The sequence below is a fragment of the Elgaria multicarinata genome, chromosome 9 (assembly GCF_023053635.1).
Source record: "Elgaria multicarinata webbii isolate HBS135686 ecotype San Diego chromosome 9, rElgMul1.1.pri, whole genome shotgun sequence".
In the NCBI taxonomy this organism is placed as follows: domain Eukaryota; kingdom Metazoa; phylum Chordata; class Lepidosauria; order Squamata; family Anguidae; genus Elgaria; species Elgaria multicarinata.
In genome coordinates, this window is record NC_086179.1 from 3,245,947 (window position 1) to 3,267,589 (window position 21,643).

The 21,643-nt window shown below is 49.2% G+C and overlaps 1 protein-coding gene and 2 non-coding genes across 3 annotated transcripts; 1 reads left to right on the top strand and 2 right to left on the bottom strand.

The window, feature by feature from the left end:
• Positions 1-3,592: 3,592 nt before the first annotated feature.
• TRNAP-AGG (transfer RNA proline (anticodon AGG)) lies at positions 3,593-3,664 on the bottom strand. Its single transcript has one exon. It is a non-coding gene; the product is annotated as a tRNA-Pro (tRNA).
• Positions 3,665-7,054: 3,390 nt separating this feature from the next.
• On the bottom strand, positions 7,055-7,126 carry TRNAP-AGG (transfer RNA proline (anticodon AGG)). The gene has a single exon. It is a non-coding gene; the product is annotated as a tRNA-Pro (tRNA).
• Positions 7,127-12,446: 5,320 nt separating this feature from the next.
• Positions 12,447-20,839, top strand: OPN1SW (opsin 1, short wave sensitive). The gene is made up of 5 exons (XM_063134630.1): positions 12,447-12,792; positions 14,562-14,730; positions 14,975-15,140; positions 16,728-16,967; positions 20,543-20,839. The coding sequence occupies exons 1-5, from the start codon at positions 12,447-12,449 to the stop codon at positions 20,663-20,665; spliced, it is 1,044 nt and encodes a 347-aa protein (XP_062990700.1). The 3' UTR covers positions 20,666-20,839.
• The last annotated feature ends 804 nt before the right edge of the window (positions 20,840-21,643 follow it).

Genomic DNA, 21,643 nt, shown 5'->3' on the forward strand with positions numbered 1-21,643 from the left:
TTCCCCAGCTGGGAGTCAGCCCTCTCCAGAGCTTATCTCCTCAAGGTCAAATCCTACACACTCAGTGGGAAGTGAGCTTTCTTCCGGAAGTGAGCTTCCCAATAAGCTAGCTGATGCTAGGGTCCGCCGGAAGCTCAAACGCACGGGGTGGAAGGAAGGCGTGAGAAAGTCTGTCCAACTAGGATTGCGTCAGAACCTGCCTCCGCACCAGGTTCTCTGAAGTTAAAGGCTTTTGGGAAGAGGCTTGCTATTCTTCTTGAGCAGACAATTGTCTTGCTTAGTTTGCATAGTTTTGCCAAGGGGGAAGTTTCCAAGAGATTAGACTCTCTTCAGGTAGAAGGGATGTTTGTTGCTTAATTAAAGCTTTGTAGATTACTTAGCAAGTCTCATCATTTGCCTCCCATCGAAAGGCCATCAAGTCCAATCCCCTGCTCAATGCAGGAATCCACCCTAAAGCATCCCTGACAGATGGTTGTCCAGCTGCCTCTAGTGTGGGAGAGCCCACACCCTCCCTAGGAAATTGGTTCTATTGTCGTACTGCTCTAACAGTCAGGAAGTTTTTCCTGATGTCCAGCCGGAATCTGGCTTCCTTTAACTTGAGCCCGTTATTCCGTGTCCTGCACTCTGGGAGGATCGAGAAGAGATCCTGGCCCTCCTCTGTGTGACAACCTTTTAAGTATTTGAAGACTGCTATCATGTCTCCCCTCAATCTTCTCTCCTCCAGGCTAAACATGCCCAGTTCTTTCAGTCTCTCTTCATAGGGCTTTGTTTCCAGACCCCTGATCATCCTGGTTGCCCTCCTCTGAACACGCTCCAGCTTGTCTGCGTCCTTCTTGAATTGTGGAGCCCAGAACTGGACGCAATACTCTAGATGAGGCCTAACCGTCATGTTTAGGGTGACCATATTTGGGAAACCAAAAAAGAGGACACCGTGTGTGTGTGTGGGGAAGCAGCTTTCTGAGTCCTGCAGAAAGTACGTTATTCCCCCGCCACCTTAAAGAACCCGATTGAAGTGGAGGAGGGGAAAGGATTTTATTCTGCATCACCACCATCCACTCCAATTGGGGCCTTTTCTATAATGTCCACAAATGACCCACTTTCCCCTTTAAGACCTCAACTGGAGCTCAGGGTGGGGGAATGATGTGCCTCAAGAAAGCATGTCATTCCCTCCTGCCATGCTAATGGCAGCCTTAAAGAGGAAGGTGTGTCATTCCAGGACATTATTGAAAATTATAGAAAATCCCCCCTGACACCATGGAAAGAACAAAAAACAGGACAAATCCGGGGAAATCCTGACAGTTGGTCACCCTAGTCATGTTCAGATGATACGCTAAGCCGTGACGGTTAAGTGTTTTGAGCTAAACATAATAGCTTAGCTTGTCATGTGAACCATTCCTAACCACGGTGGCCCAGAGTGCAGGACATGGAATAACGGGCTCAAGTTAAAGGAAGCCAGATTCCAGCTGGACATCAGGAAAAACTTCCTGACTGTTGGAGCAGTACGACAATGGAATCAGTTATCTAGGGAGTTTGTGGGTTCTCCCACACTAGAGGCCTTCAAGAGGCAGCTGGACAACCACCTGTCAGGGATGCTTTAAGGTGGATTCCTGCATTGAGCAGGGGGTTGGACTCGGTGGGCTTGTAGGTCCCTCCCAACTCTGCTATTCTATGATTCTATAACCCCGGTTTACACACGCTCACTGACCATTTGCTGCAAAGGGTTAGCGGCCTAACCATGGCTTAGCGGGTTGTCTGAACAGCCCCTCATCCTCCCCCCCCCTCTCTGTATCTCCTACTTTCTTTCTGTTTCAGTGGTAGAAACTAGCAAAACCATTAATATGTTGCACTTGCCTTCTCCAACCTGGCGCTCTCAGGTGTGTTGGAGTACAACTCCCAGCCTGGCTGAGGGATGCTGGGAGTTGTACTCCAACAAACCTAGAGGGTACCAAGTCGAGGGAGGCTGTGCTAATATTGATGCCGCTGCTCTTTTGGATGTTCCGAGTGCTTCAGAGAAGATTGCGTTCTTGAAATCTTTGCCACCACCCCTGAGAGGTCGCCACCCCAGGATGGGAGACGGCACGGCTGAAGTTGAGAGGAAATGGCTTTTGCCCAAGGCCACCAAGTGAGTCCCCACACCAGAGGAAAGAGTCAAAGTAGGGACTTCACAGTGGCTGCAGTTTTCGCCATCCGCGGCAGGAAAAGTTTGGCCTGCTCAATTTCTCCATGTCAAGTTGCTGTTTTGAAGCAGTGTACCTGTGTCAGTTTGGGGTGGGACGGGAAAGAAGCAAGAACCCTCCCACTAAATGGAGTAAGGGGACCTTCCACCCCTCTTTCTCCATTACATTGAGGCCCGCCTGGCGCCGACATTGTCATCTTTTCGGCACCAGGTCAAGACTTTTCTCTTCTCCCAGGCATTTAGCAATATGCGATTAGCCTGGGTTTGTTTTTGTATGTTTTTGTGGTTTAAAATTGTATGTTTTTGTGGTTTGAAATTTTTGTGTCTTGTTTTTAAGTGTTTTTATCCTATGTAAACCACCCAGAGAGCTTCGGCTATGGGGCGGTGCCACGACACAGGCTCTGAACACCAGACCTCCCGTCTGCCACCACTTCTTATGCGGCGACACAGGCTCTGAACACCAGACCCGGCCGAGGCTACTCCCTGCTCAAGCCAAGCACCACTGCTTGATACGCCTGAGGCAAGGGATAAAGCCCACCTTCCTCCAAACTATGTGGAGAAAGGGGTTTAAAATGGAGAAGGATTTTAATATATATAATAATGCGCTGTGAGCTATATCTGCTTAGGTGAATGATTGTCAGAGTGGGTGTTAAATGTGTAAACTTAAGATGATAAACGCCAAACAGACACGTGGGATTTTTGTGGTAGTTTAAAAACAAAACTATCAAAATTTATTTTTAAAAGTTCATAAGCTTTGTTTCAAATAACAACATTTAAAACCCTTTTTGAAACCTTTCATACAATCCGGTCACTCATTCACATTCGCGCTTTCCTTTTTCTCACACAATCACTCTTGAACTTTCTTTATTATCAGTATTGATTAATATACTTCCACTACGTGCACAGCACACTCTAAAGACACCACTCTCTACAATGACTCTCAAATTTCCCAGAACTTAAGTACCATCAATACAGAGAGCACTACAGACTCTAAGAGGACCTCAAAAGTCTCCCTGAAAAGCTCTCCTGAAAAGTTCTCACAATCCCCTCCGTCCTTCCCTTATATATGACTCCTCCCCCTCCCCAGACATTCTAACTCCGCCCACTCAGGCCAACATTCTAAAAACCACAGACTTACAAACTGCAGACATACATTTGGAATTGACTTGTGGGGTGTAACGCCACAGGCGGTATATAAATGTAATAAATAATAATAAATAATAATAAATCAGGAAACTGCATGGGCTGAAGGATTTGCATCAGGAAATCCTAAATCCTCTGGACTCCGCCAGCCTCAGCTGTTCAATCTGAACAAACAAACAAACAAACCTCATTCCATTCCCCTTCTAAACATCTTAGTCCAGAGAAGAAACTCCGACTCAAACTGGCAGGTCGTCTTAGCTAAAAAGAGGCATAGGGCTCGTCCGGGATTTGAACCCGGGACCTCTCGCACCCTAAGCGAGAATCATACCCCTAGACCAACGAGCCAGCTGTAGTTGTGGCCTGCCAGATGTTTGTTTGGAGGGGGAAAGAGAAGCCCTGGCAAGTCTGGGAACCATAAGGTATCACATTACTTCCCTTGCGTGTGTGTAAAGCTGCAAGGAGCTGCAATGAGAGCAGAGGTTCAACCAGGTTTCCTATATGTCAGTCCACGTGGCACACAAGCAAACTCTGCACACCCACTTCGGTGGCTTGCTGGATTCTGGAGTGTAGACCAAGGACAGAAACTTGTAAAATGCGGATTAAATTTGTGTGCCCTCAGCTTCATCGTAGGCTGACGGGGGCGTGTGATATGGGTGAAGAGTGCTTTGAGTATTCCCATGGAATGGAAGAGAGGGGATGGGGGCTTTCTAATTAATTTTAAAAAGAGGAGAACTTGTCCGTTCCGAAGGTTTATGAATGATGCTTCCATATAAAGTGTCCTTATTCCAAGTAAGCCCCTTGGTCCATCGTACCCACTGCTGTTTATTCCTGGGGTCTACAACGTGGAATGTGACTGTGGACATTTCACTTATTCTATTTTTAAACTTTTTATTATTATTTATGTAGGGTGACCCTATGAAAAGGAGGGCAGGGGTCCTGTATCTTTAAACTTGTATAGAAAAGGTAATTTCAGCTGGTGTCATTTGAATGTATGTAGCAGCTGGTGAAATTCTGTCTTCATCGTAAGAGTTAAAGCTGCAGGAGCCCTGCCCTCTTGACCAGATACAAAAGAGAGGAGGGCACCTGCACCTTTAACTATTGCGATGAAAAGGGAATTTCACCAGATGCTGCCTGCATACAAATGACACCTGCTGAAAATCCTTTTTCTATGCAACTGTTAAAGCTACAAGAGCCCTGTCCTCCGTTTCATATGGTCACCCTAATTTATGCTGTATGCCTCCAGTGCCTGGCCGGGGGTGGGTAGGGGATGCTAGCACTGCAGAAAAAGTTGTATCGTGGTTCTAGAACAGCTGCAGGGGATGGGATCAACATTAAAGGAGGAAGAAAACAAATAGAACTGGTCAAAAAGCAGCCACATCAAGCGAAGGAGAGCCCAGCCTGTTGGGAATCCCCTGCGCTTTGCTGTCTGCCCGCTTGGCAAAATGTTCTTTAAAAGACCATCTCTCATGTTGGGAGAGGCGAAGGAAACACCCCACGCTCCAAAGTGCTTCCAAACAGAATGGGCACCCACATGGCAGCAGAGAGGGAGGGGCGCCATGTGTCCTTTCTAGGAAGATCAGTAGCTACCTTACACGGGAGTCAGACCCTTGGCCCATAGAATCATAGAAGAGTAGAGTTGGAAGGGGCCTACAAGGCCATTGAGTCCAACCCCCTGCTCAATGCAGGAATCCACCCTAAAGCATCCCTGACAGATGGTTGTCCAGCTGCCTCTTGAAGGCCTCTAGGGTGGGAGAGCCCACCACCTCCCTAGGGAACTGGTTCCATTGTCGTACTGCTCTAACAGTCAGGAAGTTTTTCCTGATGTCCAGCTGGAATCTGGCTTCCTTTAACTTGAGCCCGTTATTCCGTGTCCTGCACTCTGGAAGGATCGAGAAGAGATCCTGGCCCTCCTCTGTGTGACAACCTTTTAAGTATTTGAAGAGTGCTCTCATGTCTCCCCTCAATCTTCTCTTCTCCAGACTGAACATGCCCAGTTCTTTCAGTCTCTCCTCATAGGGCTTTGTTTCCAGACCCCTGCTCATCCTGGTTGCCCTCCTCTGAACACGCTCCAGCTTGTCTGCGTCCTTCTTGAATTGTGGAGCCCAGAACTGGATGCAATACTCTAGATGAGGCCGAACCAGGGCCGAATAGCGAGGAACCAGGACCTCACGTGATTTGGAAGCTAGACTTCTATTAACGCAGCCCAAAATAGCATTTGCCTTTCTTGCAGCCCTATCGCGCACTGTTGGCTCCTATTCAGCTTGCGATCTACAACAATTCCAAGATCCTTCTCGTTTGTAGTATTAGCTCAGTGTTGTTGACACTGACTGGCAGCCAGGGCCCTGCAGGGTTTCAATCAGGAATTTTTCCAGCCCTACCTGGAGATCGTTACCTTGTCGTGGTGCTGGAGCTGGAGCACCTCAAGGAGGCCATGAGCTAAACCGTGAAGGGACACCCAAGATGGGAAGGTCATGGTAGGGAGGTCAGACTAAATACGATCCCTGGGGAAGGTAACGGCAACTGGCCGTGAAAACTGCGTGGGCTGGTCCATGAAGTCACGAAGAGTCAGAAGCGACTGAACGAATAAACAACACCAACACCTGGAGACTCTGGGAATCGAACCGGGGACCTTCCTCACACCAAGCAGGGGCTCCACCACTGAGCCACGGCCCCTCTGAGTCTCTTCCTCACTCACTGCCCCTAGGGTGGTATATTGCTGAAGAATATTGCTACAGAAAGAAGGTTACAGCTGCAAAATGTACTATACAACAGGGGTGGGCAACTTGTGGCCCTCCAGATGTTTTGGCCTATGAATACCATTGGCTACGCTGGCTAGGCCTGGGTAACTTATAGGCCCACACATGTGGAGGGTCTCAAGTTACCCATACCTCCTCCACAATATTTAGGATGCAATCCTATGCATGTTTAGACAGGGGGGTAAAGTCCTACAATTCCAAATAAACTTAGGATTGCACCCCATATATTTCTGGGCAAACTCGTTCATTGTATCAAGAAGCATCTCGAATTATCCATGAGTGCAGAGATGATTTGTTTCTGCTACGTCTTTTGAAATAAGTAATTTTTGTCATCGGCAAAATTTGCCAAGGACTTCAAAGCGAATTACAGATTAAGTGGGTGGGTTGGGTTCAGATCTTTTCTGCTGTTCCCCCAATCTAGTCTCTCTCTCTCTCTCTCTCTCTCTCTTTCACACACACACACACACACACACACACACACACACACACTCATTCATTATGGTTAACTTCGTAAAAAATGGAATCTCCTACTCCACGTCTCATTTGATCTTAAGTGTGCAGCCATGGAGCCGGATTCTGTGTGTCTGTTACTCAAGGAAAGTCCTATTGATTTGAACAGGAACTATTTCCAGTGCCAGGCTGCAGCCTGTAAGAATCCTTGTGTAGGTGACATTTTCTGTGAATTGACTTGCAGATTTGGGGAGCAACCAGAGGATTGTAGCCCAGAACCTCAAGCAGAAAGAGATGGAGACAAATGAAGACAAATTAAAATTAAACTTGCATTTCCAGTTCCTGGAAACCCAGATTTACCACCACAGATCACAAAAGCAATAAGGTGTTTTATTTTATTTTAATCTATGGTCTGCGGTAGTAAATCTGGATTTTCAGAAATGGCAAACGCACGTTGAATTTCAATTTGTCCTCGTTTGTCTCTGTCTCTTTCTGCTTCCTGGCAAGCTGTTACAGGGGGGGAAAAGTAGGGCTCGTCCGGGATTTGAACCCGGGACCTCTCGCACCCTAAGCGAGAATCATACCCCTAGACCAACGAGCCAGCTGTTATGTTTGCCTTCCAGATGTTTTCTTCAGACAGACTAGTAACCGCAGGCTCAAATTACATTCCTTGCTTGTGGCAGGCAAAAGGCTGGGTTCTGTGCCAGTCCCACATGGCCGTCACACAAAACACACACATACACACATTATCTGAGAGCAAGACACCTTAACCCTTTCCTCACTGGGACTGGAACCAGTTAGAACTGTCCGGGGTACATTATGCACACGGAAGCCCCATATAGAAGAAGGAGAAATTATATATACATTTCAATGGCTGTGGCCTGCCCGTACTCCTCTGCCTAATTTCTCAGTTGGGAGAAAGACCTGCTGAAACCAGTGGGACATTCCCCCCCTCCCACCCCCAAGAAAACATTGAGAAGATGAGATTGCAGTCCTAAGCATAGTCAGTATTTATTTATTTATTTATTTATTGCACTTATATACCACCCCCATAGCCAGGGCTCTCTGGGCGGTTTACAAAAATTCTAAAATTAAGATTAAAATGAGTATACAAAATTTAAAATTCTAAAACACAGAACATACACACATAAAGCATTAAAAACCAATAAAAAACTAAACATGTGGGTAATTAAGATGTGCTGCCATATGCCTGGGCAAAGAGGAAAGTCTTAACCTGGCGCCGGAAAGATAGCAACGTTGGCACCAGGCGAGCTTCATCAGGGAGATCGTTCCACAGTCTGGGGGCCACCACCGAAAAGGCCCTGTCCCTCGTTGCCACACTCTGAGCCTCTCTCGGAGTAGGCACCTGGAGGAGGACCTTAGATGTTGAACGTAGTGACTGGGTAGATTCACGTTGGGAGAGGCGTTCCGTCAGGTATTGTGGTCCCAAGCCGTGTAAGGCTTTATAGGTCAAAACCAGCACCTTGAATTGGGCTTGGAAACATACAGGCAGCCAGTGCAAGCGGACCAGAGCAGGTGTTATACGGTCGAACCTTTTGGTTCCCGAAATCAATCTGGCCGCTGCATTTTGCACGAGTTGCAGCTTCCAAACCGTCTTCAAAGGCAGCCCTACGTAGAGGGCATTGCAGTAATCTAACTTGGAGGTTACCAGAGCATGGACAACTGAAGCCAGGTTATCCCTGTCCAGATAGAGGCGTAGCTGGGCCACCAACCGGAGTTTGTAAAAGGAACTCTGTGCCACTGAGGTCACCTGAGCCTCAAGTGACAATGATGGATCTAAAAGAACCCCCAAGCTACGAACCTGCTCCTTCAGGGTGAGTGCAATCCCAGTAGCAATAAAGGCGGTAACTTTTCAACTGGCTTTTGTTACTGGGCTTTTTAATAGTGCAACTTGATGTGCCAACGTTAGCAGGGGCTCACATTTATTTATTCCCATGCAGGGAAAAGCTCCAGCGGAGTCAAACTGCCGTTAAAGGGGAGACACACACACATACACAGGCTGGCTTTGCCCTGATCTGCTGACAAGCCTAAAGAGCAGGTAGGCATCACACTGAACTCAGTGGAGAAGATTTACTGCCACGTCAATGGGTTTGGGACTGGCGTGCAAATCACGCTGCATTTGGCTTTAGTGCATCTAATTAATCCTGGACTGCGTCACCCTTTGCTTCCGTCAAATAAGTGGTGAAGCTCGAAAATTTTAGACTCTGGACTTAATGGTTTTATGGGAAGGGGTGGGTAGGGTGAACACATGGAAAGGAGGACCGGGGCTCCTGTATCTTTAACCATCGCATAGAAAAGGGAATTTCAGCAGGTGTCATTTGTTAGGGATGCAGCACCTGGTGAAATAAATCCCCTCTTCATCACCACAGTTAAAGCTGCAGGACCCCTGCCCTCTTTTGTATCTGGTCACTAGTATAGCTCCTGCAGCTTTAACGGTTGTGATGAAGAGGGCATTTCACCAGGTGCTGCATGCCTACAAATGGCACCTGCTGAAATTCCCTTTTCTATGCAACTGTTAAAGATACAGAAGTCAGGCAGTCCTCCTTTCCATAGGGTCACCCTAGGGGTGGGGCTTTAGACAGATGTGTGTAGAACATCAGTTGTGCAGCACACAACTAATATTTCTCTTACCACCACCACCACCACACCATACTTTATAACTGTTTCTACATTCCTGACATCAAGGCCGCCATCACAGTCCGGTATGGTTGGGCACCTGCTCATTGCCCAGGCTCCAGCAGAGGCTCACTGGCATGAACCCCCTGGAATTCCTACCCCTCTTCGTCATTGCAACCTGCTTGTTCACCTGCCTCTCTCTCCAGCCCAGATGAAGGTAAAGGTAAGAAGGAGGAGCAGAAATTTGCCTTTCTTGTCTACGGCTGCAAGAAAGGCAAATGCTATTTTGGGCTGCATTAATAGAAGTATAGCTTCCAAATCACGTGAGGTACTGGTTCCTCTCTATTCAGCCCTTGTTAGGCCTCATCTAGAGTATTGCGTCCAGTTCTGGGCACCACAATTCAAGAAGGACGCAGACAAGCTGGAGCGTGTTCAGAGGAGGGCAACCAGGGTGATCAGAGGTCTAGAAACAAAGCCCTATGAAGAGAGACTGAAAGAACTGGGCATGTTTAGCCTGGAGAAGAGAAGATGGAGGGGAGACATGATTGCACTCTTCAAATACTTAAAAGGTTGTCACGCAGAGGAGGGCCAGGATCTCTTCTCGATCCTCCCAGAGTGCAGGACATGGAATAACGGGCTCAAGGAAGCCTGATTCCGGCTGGACATCAGGAAAAACTTCCTGACTGTTAGAGCAGTACGACAATGGAACCAGTTACCTAGGGAGGTGGTGGGCTCTCCCACCCTAGAGGCCTTCAAGAGGCAGCTGGAGAAGCATCTGTCAGGGATGCTTTAGGGTGGATTCCTGCATTGAGCAGGGGGTTGGACTCGATGGCCTTAGAGGCCCCTTCCAACTCTGCAATTCTATGATTCTATGATTCTATGAGACGCCCCGGCCTCCTTGCTCCCTGGCTCTCTGCCTAGTGGGAGCCAGGAGGAGGAAAAGGAGGAGGAAAAAGAGCAGCTGTTGACCATGGCAGGCAGAAGGCAGACTCACTTAGGGAGGCACCCCACTGGGGGTGTCTTCCGAAGGGCCCTCCAAAACTAGGGTGACCCTATGAAAAGGAGGACAAGGCTCCTGTATCTTTAACAGTTGTAGAGAAAAGGGAATTTCTGCAGGTGTCATTTGTATGTATGGAGAACCTGGTGAGATTTCCTCTTCATCACCAAGGTGAAAGCTGCAGGTGCCCTGCCCTCTTTTAAATCTGGTCACTCTAGCATAGCTCCTGCAGCTTTAACGGTTGTGATGAAGAGGGAATTTCACCAGGTGCCGCATGCTTAGAAATGACACCTGCTGAAATTCCCTTTTCTATGCAACTGTTAAAGATACAGGCGCCCAGTCCTCCTTTCCATACAGTCACCCTATCCAAAAACTCTATCTAACATGATAGAGCAAAACAGCAAAAACAAAAACAAACAAAACCCACTGTTTACTAACTCAGGTGTGTGTGTGTTTTTTAAGCATGTGCTGTTTTGCATGTTAAATCCACTTAAAGCACGGCTCTGACTTTACTACAGGAATACAATGGCGTTTGGTTCTGCTCTCCTGGCGCTAAACAGATTTACTTGGGAATAAGCACCATTTTGTGGGATACACATGTTTTTTGTAAGAATAATAACATGAGCATCTGCAGCTATGTAAATCCCTGGTTAGCTGGGATTTACGTTTTTATAATCATAGATCATAGAATCATAGAATAGCAGAGTTGGAAGGGGCCTACAAGGCCATCGAGTCCAACCCCCTGCTCAATGCAGGAATCCACCCTAAAGCATCCCTGGGGGGATCTACACTATTGCTTTTGAAGCACTTTAAAGCACTTTGAAAACATTTTGAAAACTGTATATGCAGTGTGTCCTGGGCCCCAACAGTTGTCAAAATTGTTATAAAGCGCTTTAAAGCTCTTTCAAGCAGTAGTGTAGATCCCCCGCCCCTGACAGATGGTTGTCCAGGTGCCTCTTGAAGGCCTCTAGTGTGGGAGAGCCCACAATCTCCCTAGGTAACTGATTCCATTGTCGTACTGCTCTAACAATCAGGAATTTTTTCCTGATGTCCAGCTGGAATCTGGCTTCCTTTAACTTGAGCCCGTTATTCCATGTCCTGCACTCTGGGAGGATCGAGAAGAGATCCTGGCCCTCCTCTGTGTGACAATCTTTTAAGTATTTGAAGAGTGCTCTCATGTCTCCCCTCCATCTTCTCTTCTCCAGGCTACACATGCCCAGTTCTTTCAGCCTCTCTTCATAGGGCTTTGTTTCCAGACCCCTGATCATCCTGGTTGCCCTCCTCTGAACATGCTCCAGCTTGTCTGCATCCTTCTTGAATTGTGGAGCCCAGAACTGGACGCAATACTCTAGATGAGGCCTAACCAGGGCCGAATAGAGAGGAACCAGGACCTCACGTGATTTGGAAGCTCTACTTCTATTAATGCAGCCCAAAATAGCATTTGCCTTTCTTGCAGCCACATCGCACTGTTGGCTCCTATTCAGCTTGCGATCTGCAACAATTCCAAGACCCTTCTCGCTTGTAGTATTGCTGAGCCAAGTATCCCCCATCTTGTAACTGTGCCTTTGGTTTCTATTTCCTAAATGTAGAACTTGGCATTTATCCCTATTAAATTTCATTCTGTTGTTTTCAGAATGATAAACTTTGATAAAAACGTTTATAAAAATAAGAAGAAAGCAAGGATGTTGCCAAGAGAAGCATCACCCTCGGTGAGCTCAGACTGGTCCAGGGGCCGAGGCTGCTGCTGCTGCCTCCATCAGCTGCCGTTCTCTGGATGGTCGTTTGTGTGTGTGGTGGTGGTGGGAGGGTCAGTTTTGGCACCAGGGTCCAGCCGTAGCGGCACCACTGTGTCAAATAATTTTACGGCGCACGGAACAATTCTTGCAGAAATCAGCTTTCTGATTCTCGGGGGGGGGGAGAGTGGCCGAGGCTTCCGTGACCTCCCACCCCCCACCCCCACCCCTGAGAGAAGCTTCCTGAGAAGATCAGTGCAGCTCTTTGGCTCAGCACTATGTTTCGGCTTTTTCCCTCTGCAATCCGAAGAAGCTGCTCTCAGTCGGCCTTAACCTGCCCAGCCAACGAGATTAACCTCTCAGAGGGGTTTATGGGACAGAAGGTAAGGATCTTAGAGGTTCACAAATCCCCAAGTTTGCCTCTGGGATGATCAGGATTATGTCCTGATCCCGGCTTGAGCCCTTAAGTGGCTTTCCCCCCCTCGGGCATTCTATAATAGGAGGGAAGGGGTCCCACGGGAAGGATTTGTGCGGTGGTCCCGGCACCAGGGAGGATGTCCGGGGAAGAAGATTTCTACCTCTTTGAAAACATCTCCAAGGTGGGGCCCTGGGATGGGCCCCAGTACCACATCGCGCCCGTGTGGGCCTTCTACTTTCAGACGGCCTTCATGGGCTTCGTCTTCTTCGTCGGCACGCCGCTCAACGCCATCATCCTCATCGTCACGGTCAAGTACAAGAAGCTCCGTCAACCGCTCAACTACATCCTCGTCAACATCTCCTTCGCCGGCTTCCTCTTCTGCGTCTTCTCGGTCTTCACCGTCTTCCTGGCCAGTTCCCAAGGCTACTTCTTCTTTGGGCGTCACGTCTGCGCCTTGGAGGCCTTCCTAGGCTCGGTGGCAGGTAAACGCGGGGAGGGCCTAGGAAACGGGAGGCCAGCCTGGCACGGCGGCTTCTGGAGGCTGAGGGGGGAGGAGAGGGAGGGCCGGCACCACGCTGCCGTGGTGGGACCGGATGTAGGCAACGCTGAGGGTCTCGGGGGTGGAAGATGAATCACGAAACCAGCAACCCGTAAGAGAATATCATCATGTTTCCAGAGGGCCATTCTAGAACAGCCTTCTCCAACCTGGGACCCTCCAGGGATGTCAGACTACAACTGGCTTGGGGTTATGGGAGTTGTAGTCAGGGCCGGTGCTACCATAGAGGCCACTCAGGCAGCTGTCTAGAGCGCCAAGGTAAGGGGGGCGCCGAACGCCACACCTAGAAGCCGCTCTCCCACAGCAGCTCTGAGAGGGCGGCTTCTGGGCGCGCCGTTCCGAAGCCGCCCGCCCGCCCCAGCGTCCTGGCTTCGCTTCAGCTGGGAGGGTGCCGAAGCGAAGCCAGAATGCTGGGGTAGGGGGGCGGGCAGGCGGGCAGCTTCGGAACGCTGCGCCCAGAAGTCGCTATCCCAGAGCGGCTTCCGGCCGGGCGCGCCATTCCGAAGCCCCCCGCCCGCCGGCCCCCCCACCCCAGCGTCCTGGCTTCTCTTCGGCTGGGTGGGCAATATGACACCCCACGCCCAGGTACGCTGGTGTGGGTTGGTGAAAGCAGCTCACCTACCTAGGGCGCAAAATAGTCTGGCACCAGCCCTGGTTGTAGTCAAACATATCTGGAGAGTAAGAGGTTGCAGAAGGCTTTTCTAGAATGTTCTCGCTCATGGCAATGCCTTGTCCTTCACAGAGTTTCCTTGGCACATCTGACCATCTCCTCCCTCAGCTTTCTGTCCCCAGCATTGGGCAACCCAAGGCCCAGGGGCGGCTCCTCTGGCAGGACGCCCTCAGAGGGGCCCCTCCCTGAGTGAGTCTACCTTCTCACCACCGTTGTGTGGACCAAAGCGAGAGGCAGGTGAACAAGCAGGTCGCAATGGTGAAGAGGACGAGGAGCAACTCCAGGGGGCTCTTGGCTGTGGGCCTCTGCTGAGGTGTGTGGGCCCTTGGCCCTTGCCCGACTGTGCCTATGCTTGACACCAGTCCTGCTGATGCCAGTGGGAGGTTGTCAAGTAGCAAATGAAGGAAGCAGCCTTCCTTCTGGCTGTCCAGGGCTATATCAGTTACCTAGGGAGGTTGTGGGCTCTCCCACACTAGAGGCCTTCAAGAGGCATCTGGACAACCATCTGTCAGGGATGCTTTAGGGTGGATTCCTGCACTGAGCAGGGGGTTGGACTCGATGGCCTTAGAGGCCCCTTCCAACTCTGCTATAATCCCTCTCCAGTAGCCATGCTGGTTGGGGCTGACGGGCGTTGGAAGACCAATAATATCGCAGTGGGGGTGGGCGACAGGTTTCCACCCACCCCTGCTGTACCCCAATACTTTTTTTTTTGGTAAGCCATCTCACAGAGTGACCATCACCACCACCTCCTTGGGCAGTAAATTCCACAAATCATGTTTGCATTCTGTGAAGAAAGAAACATCTGGACAGTAATACCGGCCTGCCTTATTGAGCTGTTGCCAGGATTACAGAGAGAGGAGGCACGCGATGTGTGTCGAACCTTTAAACGGAGCAAAATATTGTCAAAATCTGGAGATTTGCAAAGCCTCGGCCGGGAGCCAGGGGGAACTGGAAGTCTGAGAGGCCTCGGGTTCTAGGCTCCTGCTCAGCCTTTTTTCTTTTCACGTTTATCTGTCCGTCTCCAGGTCTGGTGACTGGGTGGTCCCTGGCCTTCCTGGCCTTCGAACGCTACATCGTCATCTGCAAGCCCTTCGGGAATTTCCGCTTCAACTCCAAGCACGCGCTGCTGGTAGTGGCGGCCACTTGGTTCATTGGGATCGGGGTCTCCATCCCGCCCTACTTTGGGTGGAGCAGGTGAGGCAGGAACCGTGAGCTGTTTCTTTCTCCCAACAAAAGTGGAGAGAACATTCAAGGAGCAGCAGGGATGGAATGCCTTGATTAGAGTAACCATACGGAAAGGAGGACCGGGCAAAACAGGAAGGTGTTCTCCATGGTGAGGAAATAGGCACCGTAGCATGAAATAGGTGCAGTCAAGGCCTTTTCTGCAGAAGCACCCGTGGTCTTTCACCTAACCCAGTCCCTGTCCGCTGTCTTCCAGGTTCATCCCAGAAGGCCTGCAATGCTCCTGCGGCCCTGACTGGTACACAGTCGGGACCAAGTACAAGAGCGAATATTACACCTGGTTCCTCTTCATCTTCTGCTTCATCGTGCCGCTCACCCTCATCGTCTTCTCCTACTCACAGCTCCTGGGCGCCCTTCGGGCTGTAAGTACCAGCTATATCGAGGCCGGTGTGGGTGAGTGTATGCGCATCCATTAGGGTGACCCTATGGAAAGGAGGACCGGGCTCCTGTATCTTTAACAGCTGTAGAGAAAAAGGAATTTCAGCTGGTGTCATTTGTAGGCATGCAACACCTGGTGAAATCCCCTCTTCATCCCAACAGATAAAGCTGCAGGAGCTATACTAGAGTGACCAGATACAAAAGAGGGCAGGGCTCCTGTATCCTTAACAGTTGTAGAGAAAAGGGAATTTCAGCTGGTGTCATTTGTAGGCATGCAACATCTGGTGAAATGCCCTCTTCATCACAACAGTTAAAGGTGCAGGAGCCCTGCCCTCTCTTGTTTCTGGTCAAGAAGGCAGGGCTCCTTCAGCTTTAGCTGTTGTGATGAAAAAGGAATTTCACCAAGTGCTGCATGCATGCAAATGTCACCTGCTGAAATTCCCTTTTCTCTACAACTGTTAAAGATACAGGAGCCCGGTCCTCCTTTCCATAGGGTCACCCCAGCATCCATGCACCTCTGTGTGGGGCTCAGGTGGAGCCAGGTCTTATGAGGTTTTAGCATCAAAGCCCCTTTTCAGTGCCAAGTCTTCCAGGTCAAAAGGACTAAGGGCATAACCCTGGCTGTACCGGACCAAAATCTAGCATCCTGTCTTTATCAGCTGCAAAGTCACAAACTGAATATCAAAGCAATGACGCTTCTACATCATTTGTTCCCTGGCAACTGTTTTTCAGAGAGATACTGCCACTTAGTCTAGAGCAAGCTGGGGGTAATGAGACTTGTAGTTGTAAGTCTCTTTCGGGCAGGGACCTATCATTTTGTTCTGTGCGTGATGACGACGACGACGTAGATGGCAGGCATGACAGGCCTGTAGCTAAAAATACTAATACTAATCAAAATAACTTCAGTCCCAGGCCTGATAATATTTCTCAGCAGGCCCTTGGTCGCAACAGATGTTGGCTGTATTTTTATTGCCAAGACAGCCGGTCCCGGAGAGCAGCTGGTCTCAACATGAAACACTGGAAGCATGGGTGGTATTTTAAAAAAATATTTATCGTACATGGTGTTTATTATACGGTCCCACGTGGGCCCTTCGCCACTTTCCCCAGTGGTGGGGAGTTCCGAAAGCAGTTACTGCAGATCCTGCTTCCATCTGAGGAGGGCTGGATGCAGGGCTGGAGCAACTCCCCTGTGAGGAAAGGTTACCATCTCTGCCGCTTTTTAGTTTAGAGAAAAGGCAAGTGATGGGAGACGTGGTACAGGTGGACAAAATGGCGCATGGCGTGAGACAAATCCCTGGAGAAGGCTATCAGTGGCTACTAGCCCTGATGGCTCTGTGCTATCTCCAGTGTCTGCTAGTGCCTTTGTACTCCAGTTGCTTGGGATCGTGAGTGGAAGGGTATTGTTACTTGTGGGTTTCCCGTGGGCAGCTGGTTGGCCACCGTGCCAACAGATTTCTGTGTGAACAAGTGGACCCTTGGTTTGATCCAGCAGGGCTCTTCCTCTGTATAGTCTAGAGTGAAGCATCTCCATCCCGTCTCTTTAAAGAGGCATTCGCACTGGTTCCCAACAGGTAGCTGCTCAGCAACAGGAGTCAGCCACGACCCAGAAGGCCGAGCGGGAGGTGTCTCGGATGGTGGTAGTGATGGTGGGTTCCTTCTGCCTCTGCTACGTCCCCTATGCGGCCCTGGCCATGTACATGGTGAACAATCGTGACCACGGCCTCGACCTGCGCATGGTCACCATCCCCGCCTTTTTCTCCAAGAGCGCCTGTGTCTACAACCCCATCATTTACTGCTTCATGAACAAACAGGTGAGTCCCAGCCAGGGGACGGCAGTTGGGGTGGGCAGAGGGAGAATGCCCTGCCTTTGGTAGAGACATTGAACGGAAGGGATAGCGAATACCCTGGAAGACAGAAACAAACTTCAAAGGGATCTTGATAGGCTGGAGTGCTGGGCTGAAAACAACAGAATGACATTTAATAGGGATCAATGCCAAGTTCTACATTTAGGAAACAGAAACCAAAGGCACAGTTACAAGATGGGGGATACTTGGCTCAGCAATACTACAAACGAGAAGAATCTTGGAATTGTTGTAGATCACAAGCTGAATATAAGCCAATAGTGCGATATGGCTGCAAGAAAGGCCAATGCTATTTTGGGCTGCATTAACAGAAGTAGAGCTTCCAAATCACGTGAGGTCCTGGTTCCTCTCTATTCGGCCCTGGTTAGGCCTCATCTAGAGTATTGCGTCCAGTTCTGGGCTCCACGATTCAAGAAGGACGCAGATAAGCTGGACCGTGTTCAGAGGAGGGCAACAAGGATGATCAGGGGTCTGGAAACAAAGCCCTATGAAGAGAGACTGAAAGAACTGGGCATGTTTAGCCTGGAGAAGAGAAGATTGAGGGGAGACATGAGAGCACTCTTCAAATACTTGAAAGGTTGTCACACAGAGGAGGGCCAGGATCTCTTCTCGATCCTCCCAGAGTGCAGGACACGGAATAACGGGCTCAAGTTGAAGGAAGCCAGATTCCAGCTGGACATCAGGAAAAACTTCCTGACTGTTAGAGCAGTGCAACGGTGGAATCAGTTACCTAGGGAGGTTGGGGGCTCTCCCACACTAGAGGCCTTCAAGAGGCAGTTGGACAACCCTCTGTCAGGGATGCTTTAGGGTGGAGTCCTGCATTGAGCAGGGGGTTGGACTCGATGGCCTTGTAGGCCCCTTCCAACTCTGCTATTCTATGATTCTATGATTCTATGATTCTATGAATAATTATACCAACTAATCGATTCAAAATCACTGTTTGCATCCACTGTTGGTGGACCTACACTGAATTTTTGAAAGAAAATTCCGTACTTGGTCAATAAAATGCCAAAATATTAATTTGTTGTTAGGTTGCACAATATGTTTATCACGCGATCTGCAAGGAATGGTGTTAAAAAATAAAGGAAGAAACTCTTTGGTTTCATATGATGTGGGCACAATTCACTTGCTACAAGTAAGGTGCAGGGAAGGCGCAGCTCCGTCACATGCGAAAAAATGGCATATTAATATAGTTAACAATATTATAGTTAACAACGTTTGTCACAGAGAGAAGGGTGAGGATCTCTCCTCGATCCTCCCAGAGTGCAGGACACGGAATAACGAACTCAAGTTAAAGGAAGCCAGATTCCAGCTGGACATCAGGAAAAACATCCTGACTGTTAGAGCAGTACGACAGTGGAACCAGTGACCTAGGGAGGTTGTGGGCTCTCCCACACTAGAGGCCTTCAAAAGGCAACTGGACAACCATCTGTCAGGGATGCTTTAGGGTGGATTCCTGCATTGAGCAGGGGGTTGGCCTCGATGGCCTTATGGGCCGCCTCCAACAATACGATTCTATGATTCTATGAACATTGTGTGGTATATTTAGATAAGGCAAGGGCAGTTTAAATTAAGACATTTGGGAAAGAACGGAAATGATTTAGGAATTTTGGAATTCCAAATAAAATCTTATCAAGAGTAACGCTTTCTGTTATAAACCGCTGCTTACTTCTTGTTTATTTTATTTATGTTTTTTTCTTGATGTATTTGAAATTGTAAAACATAATTTTTTAAAACTCCCATTTCCCCACGTAAAAGCATCTTTCCAAATAATATTAAAAGTGTCCACAATCTATTAGGTGCCTTTTAAGACATACCTTCTCCCTTTCTGAACTGGCCCTTGGCTTTCTCAGAACGATTGGTTCAAAAATCCCCTGCCAAAATCTGGCTGGTGGGGGCAAGAAAAATGAGAATCCAGGGGAGGGGGGCACTCCTTGATGGGATTACTTAATAAAGATGCCTCCTGTTAGAAAGGCAATTAGCAGAGAGAAAAAACAAAATACAAAACAGAATAAGCATTTGCCAGCCCCACATGACACACAGGCTGTCTTAGGAGAAAAAAGAAAACCACACCCTTCTTCAGTGAAGGAAAGAAAAGAGTTTTACTCACAGACATTCTTGCATATACAATGCAGGCACAGCATAGAGTTTCAACAAGAGTTTGTTCAGTCCATCTTGTGTTCCACTACACTGACAGGTGGGAGAGAGCAAAGACATGTGCTTCCAGCAATGGAGGATGTCAGAGATTGGTGGGGTGGGGAGGAAGGAGAGGAGAAAAAGGAAGAGATCACAGAAAACCACATTGAGTTCCATCACACCAGCGATTTATCAGACTCTCGTCATGCCTGGTATGTGATTTTGCAGCACGGTTCTCACATGATGTCCCTGTCCTACGCTCGTCTCGCCTCTTCCCCTCCCTTTTCCGTCATATTTTGGAGTGGGAAAGTCCAGAGTTTTCCCCTCTGTGCGCAATAAAGCCACTCCTCTGTCCCATGTATTGCTGTCCTTGCGCTATATCGGACCATCCCATTTTTTGTTGGGGGCGTGTGTGTCGAAGGGCGGTCTCGCGGACAAAAGAGAAGCGGGGCGGTTCTCTGCTCAACTGCTCAACCATGAAGGGGGAGGGAAAGAGGGCCCCCGAACACCCTGCAGAGAAGGCGACCAGGCCGCTACCACCTGTGCCTGGGACTCAGTCCCATTCAATTCTATGGTTCTTACTCCTGAGTAGGCAGGTCTAGGTTTCCTGTCCAGAACAATGTTGGCTGCCCGTTGCCGTGCCAACATTGACCACAAACTTCTCCAAAAACGAATTGTAATACTTTCTCTTCACTTATATTGTTTAATATGACCTTCGGGGAAAGCCTAGTGTGTTGTTTTACCGTAATTTCGCAGTTTCAGGGTGTCGTACTATTGTATTTGCGCAGAAATATATATCTGTCTGCAGGGGGAAGGAGAATGAAGGGGGCAGAAAAGGGTCCTTTATCCCTTTGTCCTAGGTCAGCCTTCCTCAACCTGGGCGCTCCAGATGTGTTGGACTACAACTCCCAGAATGCCCCAGCCTGGGGCATTCTGGGAGATGCAGTCCAACACATCTGGAGCGCCCCAGGTTGAGGAAGGCTGTCCTAGGTGGACAAAGGGGTCCAAATGTTGCCAGGGGAAAGATCCAATTCTGGATACGTTTATGCCAACATTGGTTTATTTCTGGAACTCCTGTCCGGCATATTCTTCAAGTCTGGGTGAGGGTTAGGGTTAAGGTTAGGGGAGTATTTAAATGTTCGCTCTATCCCACCCTCTTGCGACCTCCAAGGAAAGCTGTACTATGCGAAAATGCCAGTGGTGTATTTGCAGTAGCAGGAAGACTTGGCTCCCTTCAACCGGAGGCCTGCCTGTTATGAAAGGAGAAATGATTCCCCGTGTCCCTCTGACCACCCTGAGGCCTCTCAATGCCAGCCAGGTTGCTGGATGTGATGGCTCCAGACAGATCTATAAAGCCCCCTGCCCTCTCTGTCTCTCTCCTCACCCAGTTCCGGGCTTGTATCATGGAAACCGTGTGCGGCAAACCCATGACCGATGAGTCCGACGTGTCCAGCTCTGCTCAGAAAACGGAGGTTTCGTCAGTGTCCTCCAGCCAGGTCAGCCCCAGCTAAGGAGACGGTGCCGTGGGGTCCAAAGGAGCACAGAAACACCCCCTCTCCCGCACCCCCAGCCATGCCCATGATGCCCACGGGGAGAGGGATCCACACGGGTGCCACGGCTTGGAGGGCAAAGGCCCAGGACTTGAATCTCCAGTTAATTTGGTGTCTTAGTTTTACACGGCCACAACAGGCTGGCTTGATCATGGTGACGGAGAAGACCGTGCCGAGATGAAGGCGATCCGGGAGCTGCCTCCTGAGGAAACTCACAGGGACTCCAGTGGGGAATTTGGCAATCCTTCAGCTGCCATCAGTTCGAGCCTCTTGGCACCATTGGCCCGACGTACGTCTGTTGTGTAAACGGTCAGGCTTGCTCCTAATTTAGAAGCAACGCAGGAAGCCATCAGAGACGTATGTGCTTGAATCCCCTAAAATTGACACTGCAGTAAGGTTGAGCGCTGGCAAACTGCAGCGTAGACCGCCCCGTTCAAGAGCTAGCCGACAACAGAGAAGGATGGCGGACAGTAGGATTAGAGGGCAGGGGAGAAGACGAGTCAGCCTGCTGAAACTGGCGTAGACTTGCCCAAGGCTTCCCTTTCGGTTTTCAGCTATTTTGCAGATGTCGGCAGCACATTTTAGAGCTGGAAGCATGAGGACTAGTAACTTTATTTTTTAAAAAAAATCCACAGAAACAGAACTGCACAAACAGCCTCTGTATAATACCCACTAGCTGTCCTGTGTGAAACTGCTGTACTCCCAGCCCCAGATGCACATGGCAACATCAGTACATAGTTTGCACGTAACGACAACCCAGGGTTCGACCTGGTTTGCACATTAACCACAAGCAACTCAGAATTCACAATCCAGTAACAAACCATGGGTTCTCTTTCCTGGGTTGTTCGTGGTTAATAGCCCATAGTTAAACCATAGTGCAGGGTTCACACGTAACAGGGACCCAAATCAACAACCCATACTCAACCCATATTCTGAGTT

What these genes read in the sequence shown, in the direction of transcription:
- OPN1SW (XM_063134630.1), top strand. Translation starts at nt 12,447, where the DNA reads ATGTCCGGGGAAGAAGATTTCTACCTCTTTGAAAACATCTCCAAGGTG. An exon ending in CCCTACTTTGGGTGGAGCAG is followed by an intron (nt 14,731 to 14,974) that starts GTGAGGCAGGAA and finishes GCTGTCTTCCAG; the next exon opens with GTTCATCCCAGAAGGCCTGC. An exon ending in TCCTGGGCGCCCTTCGGGCT is followed by an intron (nt 15,141 to 16,727) that starts GTAAGTACCAGC and finishes GGTTCCCAACAG; the next exon opens with GTAGCTGCTCAGCAACAGGA.